General features: G+C 53.5%; 1 protein-coding gene across 1 annotated transcript in view; it reads left to right on the top strand.

Annotated features, from left to right (window-relative positions):
* The window catches only part of CLUH (clustered mitochondria (cluA/CLU1) homolog), a 26040-nt gene that overhangs the window by 10932 nt on the left and 5679 nt on the right, over nucleotides 1–9429 (top strand). The window contains 11 exon segments of the mRNA XM_010192926.1: nucleotides 160–252; nucleotides 662–1356; nucleotides 2416–2633; nucleotides 3152–3256; nucleotides 4373–4473; nucleotides 6208–6360; nucleotides 6773–6835; nucleotides 7498–7742; nucleotides 8497–8581; nucleotides 9220–9261; nucleotides 9264–9396. Coding sequence (XP_010191228.1) covers nucleotides 160–252; nucleotides 662–1356; nucleotides 2416–2633; nucleotides 3152–3256; nucleotides 4373–4473; nucleotides 6208–6360; nucleotides 6773–6835; nucleotides 7498–7742; nucleotides 8497–8581; nucleotides 9220–9261; nucleotides 9264–9396 — 1933 coding nt within the window.

The raw sequence follows: 9429 nt of genomic DNA, 5'->3' as shown, positions 1-9429 counted from the left end.
TTCCTGCTGTGAATTCACTTCCTCTGAACTCCATGGCAGCCTGAATTCTTGCCACTTCCTCTCATTTCTCTCACAAAATGCCTCGTAAAGCAGAAACACTGACTTTCTGGCCCTTTCCTGCCCCATGTGTGGCTTCCCACAAGGCTTTGACTCTTTCAGACCCGAGACTGGAACGAGGAGCTGCAGACCACGCGAGAGCTGCCCCGCAAGAACCTGCCTGAGAGGCTGCTGAGAGAACGAGCCATTTTCAAGGTAACTTTGGGCTGTGCAGGCAAGTCCTCACGCAGCCCCTTCTCTGCTGAGAACTGCGCTCCTTGGGGCCGTGCCTCCCCGCTGACCCCGAGGCAGCCTTCTCACAGTCCTCGCTGTTCTGTCTGATCCCATCCTTCGTGTGGGTGGGAGGAACTGGGGCAGAGACACACACCTAAGCCCTCTGCTGCAGAGAGCTAATGAGTCTGAGCTGTGCTGATCCCTGTGTTCTGGCTCCTGGAGCTTGTATCCAAGCTGCTAGCCAGGCTCACAGAGATAAATGCAGCTGACCTGCCTGCCGGAAGGCTATGTGAGGAGAAGAGTGAAGGAGAAATTTGCAGGGCGCTTTGCGAGCGAGGTGCTGGGCAGGTGGAGCCCTTCCTTACCCTGCTTTCCATCCATCCGCCCGCAGGTTCACAGCGACTTCACCGCAGCAGCAACAAGAGGTGCTATGGCTGTCATCGATGGCAACGTCATGGCCATCAACCCCAGTGAAGAGACCAAGATGCAGATGTTCATCTGGAACAACATTTTCTTCAGCCTGGGCTTTGACGTCCGTGACCACTACAAGGACTTTGGCGGAGACGTTGCTGCTTACGTGGCTCCTACCAATGATCTCAACGGTGTGCGGACCTATAACGCCGTGGATGTGGAAGGGCTGTACACGCTGGGGACAGTAGTGGTGGATTACAGAGGTTACAGGGTGACAGCTCAGTCTATTATTCCTGGCATCTTGGAACGGGAGCAGGAACAAAGCGTCATCTATGGGTCAATAGACTTTGGCAAGACAGTTGTCTCGCACCCCAAGTACCTGGAGCTGCTGGAGAAGACCAGCAGGCCGCTTAAGATCCAGAAGCACAAAGTCCTCAACGACAAGAACGAGGAGGTGGAGCTGTGCTCCTCGGTGGAGTGCAAAGGCATCATTGGCAACGATGGGCGTCACTACATCCTGGACCTGCTGCGCACTTTCCCTCCAGATCTAAACTTCCTGCCTGTTGAAGGGGAGGAGATGCCAGAGGAGTGTAAGAAAATGGGGTTCCCCAAGCAGCACAGACACAAGCTTTGCTGCCTGCGGCAAGAGCTTGTCGATGCCTTTGTAGAGCACAGGTGAGCTGATCTCCCCCTTCCTCCACTGCCACTGGTGACGGTCCAGGTCAGGACCATGCCCGTGGCCCAGGGACAGAGCTCCCAGCCAGGCAGGTGATTCCCCCATTGCTTGGCTGTGCAGGTGCAGTGATAGAAACCTGGTTAATGAGAGGTGAGAACAGCAGGGATTTGGACAGGGTAACAGGAAAGAGGTGCTTTGCTTCTTAGTCCACAGACCTGGTTTTGTTATTTCCTCTCCAAACACTTAGAAGCTCTTCTTTCCCTGCAGGCATCCTGTGCACCTGATGGCTAGGGAAGGGGAAGGATTTATTTCTTAAAGCTCTCCAGATGTCTTGAGTGCTACCTTTTTTCCTAGAGGCTGCAAAATAAAACTACCAGTGGGTGCTGCTGTAGGCTCTTCGTGGTGGGATGTGTTGGCGTTTGGGCTCTCAGCGCAGGCGAGCAAGCAGGAGCTCTGGGAGCAGGACAGGTTGTCGGGACAGGTCGAAGCCTTGTGGTGCTGGTGCTGTTACCGCTCCCGATGCGAAGGGCTGCGGGTGCTCCGCTGTTGCTGATGGACAGGGCCTGTGCTTCGCTGGCTGAGATGAGGAGCCCAGAGCCCTGCAGCTGCTGACGGAGGAGCCCTCCCCGCTCAGCAACAACCAGTTCTGCAGCCAGTGCCTTCCCGTCCCGTCTGTGTCTGCCGCAGGGTTTGTGTGCCCCGGGAGAGTTCCCAGCCCGCAGGGCCCTGCTGCTGCTCCTCGCTCTGCTGAGGATCGCTGCTGGCTGGCACTTGGTCCTGTGCCTCTGGCAGCGAGAGCCAGAGCTGTGTGTGGACAGCAATCTGTTACCACTGCAAGGACGTTAGTTTGCTGTTGTGATGGGTGGTGAAAACCCACTCTGTATGTCAGTTTATGGGAAGAACCAAAAACTCCTTTGATTTTGGAAAGCTCACGGGAAGAGGGTTTCCACAGGGCAACTGTATGGCCCATACCGTGAACTTTGTGAGTGGTTTCCTCGCAGAGCAGTGGTGTCCCTGTTGGATTCTCCTGCCGTGCTGAATTCCTGTCCTTTGTGTAGGTATCTCTTGTTCATGAAGCTGGCCGCGCTGCAGCTGATGCAGCAGAAAGCCAACAAGCAGGAGAGCTCAGGTGCGCTGGAGAACGGCGCCGCTCCGGAGAACGGCACCGCAGACGGCGAGAAGTCTGAGTCAGAGGATGGTAAAATAGAGGATAGCGTGACCGGACTTGATCAGGTGAAGGAGCTTGCTGAGACCATTGCATCTGACGATGGAGCAGGTACTGCAGCCTCGGCACCGGGAGCAGCCCAGGCCGCCTGCCCTGCTTGGCTGTGGCACTGGGAGCAGCAATGCAGGCTGGGGTGGTCGCGTGATTATTTGTTAAACAAGACAAGCTCTGGCTGTGCACATCAATGTTGTCCTGGCTCTTTGCAGGGAGCTGCTTGCACAGCCATTAATTACTCACCCATGGGTGGGTGGGCCAGTGTCTCTGCACGCAGTGAGCCCGCGGTCACTGGAGCCAGAGCCTGGCCAGTGATCCTGGGCTTGGGCTTCTGAGTGTCCGTGGGATATGAGCAGATCCATGGGGTTTCTGGGTCGTCTTATGCGCTCTTGTTCAGGCTTTGCATTTTGCGGCCATCCTCCTCTCCAAATACCTTGTAATTGGTTGTTTGTAGAATGGATTTCTGCAGAATGTGCCAGCATTGCTGCTTTAAGTAACAAGCTTATTTTAATAGCTAGGCTTGTCATCTTCTGAAAACCACATTCATTTGTATTCTGTTCTTCTTCCTGCTCCAGTGGATCCCAAAAGCAGAGAAGTGATTCGAAATGCTTGCAAGGCTGTAGGCTCCATTAGTGACACATCATTTGACATTCGCTTTAACCCAGATATTTTCTCACCAGGTATGTATACGAAGAGCGGGTTTAGTCCTCCAGAGGATCGCTGTGGCCAGCCAGCTACAGACAGAAATTGGTGTTCTGTGGCCAAGAACATCGCTGGCTTTTGGGTAGCTGGGCACGGGCAGGGGTCTGTGAAGCACAAAGACGCTGAGCAGAGCAGGGCTGTAATCGATTACCAGAGGCAGGCTGGGAGCTGCCTCCCCTCACTGCACTGGGGAGAGCTGCAGATTGCAGCAGCCAGGAATCTTCCTGCGATTCCCCAGCGTCCCAGCTGCTGGAACACAGGAAAAGAAGCAGAGGGAGGGAAAGACCGAGGTTTGATCCTGATGTAGTAGTTTACACAAAAAACAGCAGTTGCAGTGGAGCGACTGATGTTGGATCCTCAGCGAAGGGCAGGTTTGTTTTAGTAACGTTACGTCAAGCGGGTCACAGTGCCCTTCCAAACGTGGGCATCAGCCACAGGCACCGTACAAAGCTTTCCACGGCTGGAATCAGTGGGTTTTATTAGGAAATGCTGGAGACACTCCCCGAGTGTTTATGGGGATGGGTAACGAGGCTGGACACGTGCAAATTGCAGGGAAATGGTCAGAGTTGAATCTCGCTTGGAGTAACTGTGTCAGAGGAGCGTGTTTTGAAACACCCAAGCGTCTTCTAAGGCTGGTAGAGATCAGTGCTTTGGCACCGACTTTGCAGCTAGAACTCAAACTTTATCTTATTTCTGGTGTGCAAAAGCAGAAGGCTCCGAGTTTCTAGCACTTGCAGTATTTGCTGGCCCATCTGCTGAAGGGTTCCCACTCCAGTCTAGCCAGGTGACTCCTTGCGCTGGAAGTGCACGCAGCGCTTTGCGACAGGTAGAAAGGACCAGGTGAAGAGCAGAATTTGGACTTTTAAAAGCTGGGTTAGGAAGGAGCGAGTGGGCGAGAGCCGCACAGCCACTAACCAGGCAGACAGGTTCTGATCTTGCCATCCAAACGTGGTGTAGAGGTGAGTGTCTGAAGAAGCATCTTTACTTGCAGGGAGACAGAATCCCCTTAACTCCTTACCCGCTCTTACTGCGTGCTTTGTGTGTGTGACTTGTTTCTTCTTTGGGTGGATATATTTTGGTTTTTACTCTCCCAGGTGTTCGCTTTCCCGAGTCCAGCAAAGAGGAGGTGCAGGATCAGAAGCAGCTGCTGAAGGATGCTGCTGCGTTCCTGCTGTCGTGCCAGATCCCAGGCTTGGTAAGGAGCTGAGGACCAGAAACGTCCTCTCTGAAAGCCCTGCCTCCTGCAAACGCTGCGTTCTGCTGCTGGCAGACGCGCTCAGCACCAGCGGGGAGGCGCGGTGAACAGTGCACGCAGCTCTGGTGCAGGCCCACCATGGGGTTTCCATTGCCCATCTTACACCATGGCACAGTTTTCCCACCTCATCCCAACACAGAGTCTTTGGCACTAGTAATTAACAGCTGTTGCTAAGAGTTTGGGACATCAAGGACCACACAAGTCATCCTCCCTAGCCCTGGGCATCCTGCACAGCGTATTGTGTTACCTGACCCTGACTGTGACTCGACTGGTGACTAATAATTTGGAGTAAATTGGGAAATTGTTCTTACTAACACCTATTGTAAAAACTGCCTCTATAAGTAAGCATTTACCTCTGGGTAAGCATTTTGGATGCTTGGCTAGATGAGAAATACCAGCTTTCCCTTCTCAAGACACCCTCTGAAGTGACTGTGAATGTGAACGTTACAGCAGGCGCTGTGACTCAGGGTGGGATTGATGATCTCCACTCCAAGAGGTTCAGGAGTTCTTGGTCTTACGTAGGAGGTGATTTTCCTTGCTGAGAAGTTTCTTCTGCACTCTAAATCCTCTAGTTCTGTAGTCAGCATCACCTTTAAGACCAGCTCCTCCGCCTTTAAATGAAAAAGGAGGGGTGAATCAGAAAAGGGCTTGGTGACTGCTGTTTCACAAGATAGTTGGTGCACGAGTACCTAAACCCAAAATGCCGCACAAGCCCGAGTGAGGGCAAGTTAGGGGCCAGCTGCTGCAGGCTCCTCCGCGCTCTGCTATCGGCGAGTAACCGGTGTCGCTCCCTGACATGAATTAAGTGACTCTTTATCAGCACCACAACACAACTTAAAGTGTACGTGCCATTTCCCCTTATCAGGGTGTACAATTCCGTGTAATCTTTTAATTGGAAATGGTTTTATTGGTGACTGTGAGGCCCTTAAAGAAGAGTTAGCCCACGAGTTCCGCAAGCGTCAGTTAAATAAACCATGCCAAGGGGGAAGCAGTTCCTGTGCCTGAGCCACAGGAGTCCTCCGAGTCCCTGCTTTGCTGCTCAGTTCCTGTGTGGCCTCGGGAAATGCTGAGCGCTGTCGAATTGTGCTGAACGCTGTTGAATCGTGCTGAACGCCGCATGCCAAATTGCACTGAGCGCTGCTGTCATCTCCACGGCTCTCGGGCCACTTGAGACCCTGCACACCCAGCACTGGGTTACAATGCTCTGTGCTGCTCCGCTGGGCCTTTGCCCCCACTTGTTTAGCGCAGGGCATTGGACGAAGCCCAGGCAGTAACACGGGGACGTTGGTCTCTCCGTGCCTCAGTTGCCCCGTGCTCATGGGGCGTGCACAGCGCTGCTCATCCTCCACTGGGACACGAGTGGAATTGGTGCAGGTGGCAGGGAGCCTGCACAGCCTCCTTGGGTTGGAACAGGGGAGGCACTGACCACGTGCAGGAGCTCCTGGGGAGTCTCTGCAGGCTTTGTGGCCTGAGGCTGGGAGCACACAGTGCCCCTGGCTCTGGCTGATCAGTGCTCTGTACTTGGGAGTTCTGCTGTGCCTGTAACTGAAATGTCATCCCTGGAAGCTGCCTTCTCTGTCACGCAAAGCCTGTCTCCCTTCCCCAGTCAGATAACCTATTTCTTATTATTCTTTTTAAAAAAATTAAGTTCTTTCCTTCGTGTGTGACCTGCAGGTCAAAGACTGCCTGGATCACACGGTGCTCCCCATGGATGGGGCTACCTTAGCAGAGGCCATGCACCAGAGGGGCATCAACATGCGTTACCTGGGAAAAGTGGTGGACTTCATCACCAAGACCCCTGGCCGTGCCCAGCTGGATCACATTTTTGTGAGTATCAGGCGTAACTTTGTTGGTTAAAACCGCTGCTGGCATAACGGGCCCTGTATTGACTCCAACTTGGCCAGTGGTTTTCTCTGTGTAAAAACAAACAGCCTCAAAATCAGAAGAGGAGGGAGAAGGACCTCTAGGTGGTGGATGGGGAATTCTGCTTCCGAATCCTTAATGGCTTTCGTAACGTTACGGAGTTTGGGTGTCCGTTGGGTTGGAGAAGCGCTTCAGGGATTCCCGTGCGTAGCAGCGGGTGACACGGTGCATTTTGAGCCACGCGTTTTTCTAAGCCTCTAAGATCCACCGGGGCTTTGGCTCAGACTGGAAGGTGTTGCGAGCGCGGCTGCTCGGAGCACGCGAGGTGCATTTGTCACTGTTATCACCAACTGCCTCTCTCTGTTCCTTTGGGTAGAAAATAGGAATCAGTGAATTGATCACTCGGTCGGCCAAACACATCTTCAAGACGTACCTCCAGGTATGACCTGCAGTTCAACTCTTGCCTTGCTGTCCTTGCTAGTGGCTTTTTTCCACAAGTGGAGCAGTTTGAGTCTCTCCTCTCATCAGCCCCTTCACGGGGGTTGCCTGGCAACGGGAAGTACAATCTCATTAGCGCTGAAATAGGTGCAGGGCTGTGTCTGAGGGAAAACAAGTTCCCACTTGAAGGCAGCTTTCCCAGAGAGCAACCATTCATGCTTTCCTTACCCAGACCCTCTCTCATTATGCTGAGGGCTTTTAAAAGTGAAATCACAGCTTGTTTTCCTTGTAATACCTTTTCCGCTTAAATGGTGATGCTTTTTGCCCTTTAAGAAGCTTTTTTAATTACCTGAGCACTCGTGCATCCTTCTACCTGTCCATCCACAGCACAGCAGTGCTCCTGGCTTTACTCCAGCGTCCACATCTTTACACTCCCTAGTTTCTCTGTCCCACGTAATAGCCCACAATGGAGCTATATATTTTCGTGTGTAGGTATATACTTATCTCTGCATAATTCTGCCTGTGCTAGGTCCCCTTGCAGATACTGCCTCTTTCCCCTGAGATTTTCCTGTGCGTGCTCGGGCTGGGTCTGTGAGGCTCGGGGTGGGAGCAGCGCCGGTGCGATGCTGGTGTCCCCCGCGGCTGATTTTGGTGTCTCTGCAGGGTGTGGAGCTGTCGGGTTTATCAGCGGCCATCAGCCACTTCCTCAACTGCTTCCTGAGCTCCTTCCCAAACCCCATTGCCCACCTCCCAGCTGATGAGCTGGTCTCCAAGAAAAAGAATAAGAAAAGGAAAAACAGGAACCTCGGAAATGCTGATAACACAGCGTGGGCCAGCATGACCCCTCAGGAGCTGTGGAAGAACATTTGTTCAGAAGCAAAGAACTACTTCGATTTTAGTCTTGAATGGTAAGCGGAGCCAATTAATTACCCTGGCTTGTGCCTGGCCTCTCACCAAATGCCTGTAACTTTATTTTGCTCTAACGGGACCTGCCTTTTTGACTTGTTTTCTGTTTGAATAGAAATTTGTGCTCTTGAGGGAGGTTTACAGGCCTGTAATGGAAAGAAATCAGGCAAAGAGTGGCAGGGGCAAGCATAACTGAAATCTGAAATGAGATGAAACCAACGAGGGAAAGGCAGCTGGGAAACCAGAGGAAGGAAACTTCCCCTCAGTGGTGCGGAGGGGAGCTGAAGGAGTGCAGTCAAGACCCTTGTCTGTATTGATGATGGTTTAGGCTGAAGGGAGCTCATGTTCAGAGCAAGGACCTCCCCTCATGCATCTGGAACAGTGGTGACGAATGAGGCTGCTGGGAGACGCAGATAGCGAGTGCCAAACTGGAGGTACAAGCAGAGCGGCCCAGGAGAAAAGCCACGAGCTGGTGGGTGCATTGGGGATCGTCCCTTGGTGTCAGGGACAGCTCGCTCCGCAGTGGGAGCTGGAGGCGTCGGACTCCTGCCTAAGCTGTGCAGTGAGCTCTGAAGACAGCACACACAGGATGTCAGTAAAATCGGTGGTGTGCACCTCAAAGCTTCAGCAGACCAACAGCAGCCCCCGTGGCTGTAGTTATTGGTCCCACTTAGCACTCCCTGTACAGGGATGGGGCTTCAGCTGCACTGCAGTGCAGGGTGGCCCTGACCTGAAACTCGTCTGTGCTTTTTGCAGTGAGAACGCTGACCAAGCAGCTGAAGTGTATAATCTACAGAAAATCACCCTGCTTCGGGAAATCTCCCTCAAAACTGGAGTCCAGGTAAGATCCCTCCCTTCCCTCCCACCGTGCTCTGTGCTGAGGAACGTGAGGAGCGCAGACGGCTCTGTGGGGTCAGCCCTTTTGATGGGCAGCGCGAGGCCCTGGAGGGGTTTGTGGCGTTGGTGTTGGATCCAGGTCCCAGCCCTGGGGAGGAGATTTCTAATCCTGTTCCCTTTTGGGGTGACCTTGCTGTGCATCTCCTTTGAAGGTTTCCCAGCCTGAACACTATTCCTGGAGCTTGCCCTGTCTGACAAACCAAACTCAGTCTGAAGTTCACACACTTGTGTACTCCCCATCCAGGATTTGGGGGTGTCCTTGCCTGAAGAACACGGGGTTCCTTCCCCACAGCCCTTCCTCCTCACTGCTCTCTGGAGTGCAGGGCTTTGCTGGATGGGGCTCCCCTGTCAGGGGCTCCGGTGCTGTCACGACTGCGCCTTGGCACCGCGGGGTGATTTCACCGCACACATGGGGTGGTGCACACCTACGCGTACCCCTCGTCAAAACCCTGTCCCCAGGGAGTGATGCTGGGGGTGTTTTCACTGTGAATCCCCACGCAGAATTCAAGGCTCATTTTCCCCTCTCTTCTGGCCAAGTACCTGTGGGAGCGGTGATGGTGACCCCCGGTCTCTGTTCCTCAGATCCTACTGAAGGAGTACAACGGTCCCTGTGGAGGGATCACACCTCCCCCCCCCGCCACAAGCCCACCTTCACGGAGGAGGATATCCTCAACATCTTCCCTGTGGTGAAGCACGTGAACCCCAAAGCCTCAGACGCTTTCCACTTCTTCCAGAGCGGGCAAGCGAAGGTTCAGCAAGGTAGGGATACGATGGCCTCTCCCTCCTTAGGGG

This window comes from Mesitornis unicolor, unplaced genomic scaffold (genome assembly GCF_000695765.1).
Source record: "Mesitornis unicolor isolate BGI_N332 unplaced genomic scaffold, ASM69576v1 scaffold23979, whole genome shotgun sequence".
Taxonomy (NCBI): Eukaryota; Metazoa; Chordata; class Aves; order Mesitornithiformes; family Mesitornithidae; genus Mesitornis; species Mesitornis unicolor.
The sequence above is the reverse complement of the archived record's forward strand: the minus strand, read 5'-3'. Positions and strand labels throughout refer to the sequence as shown.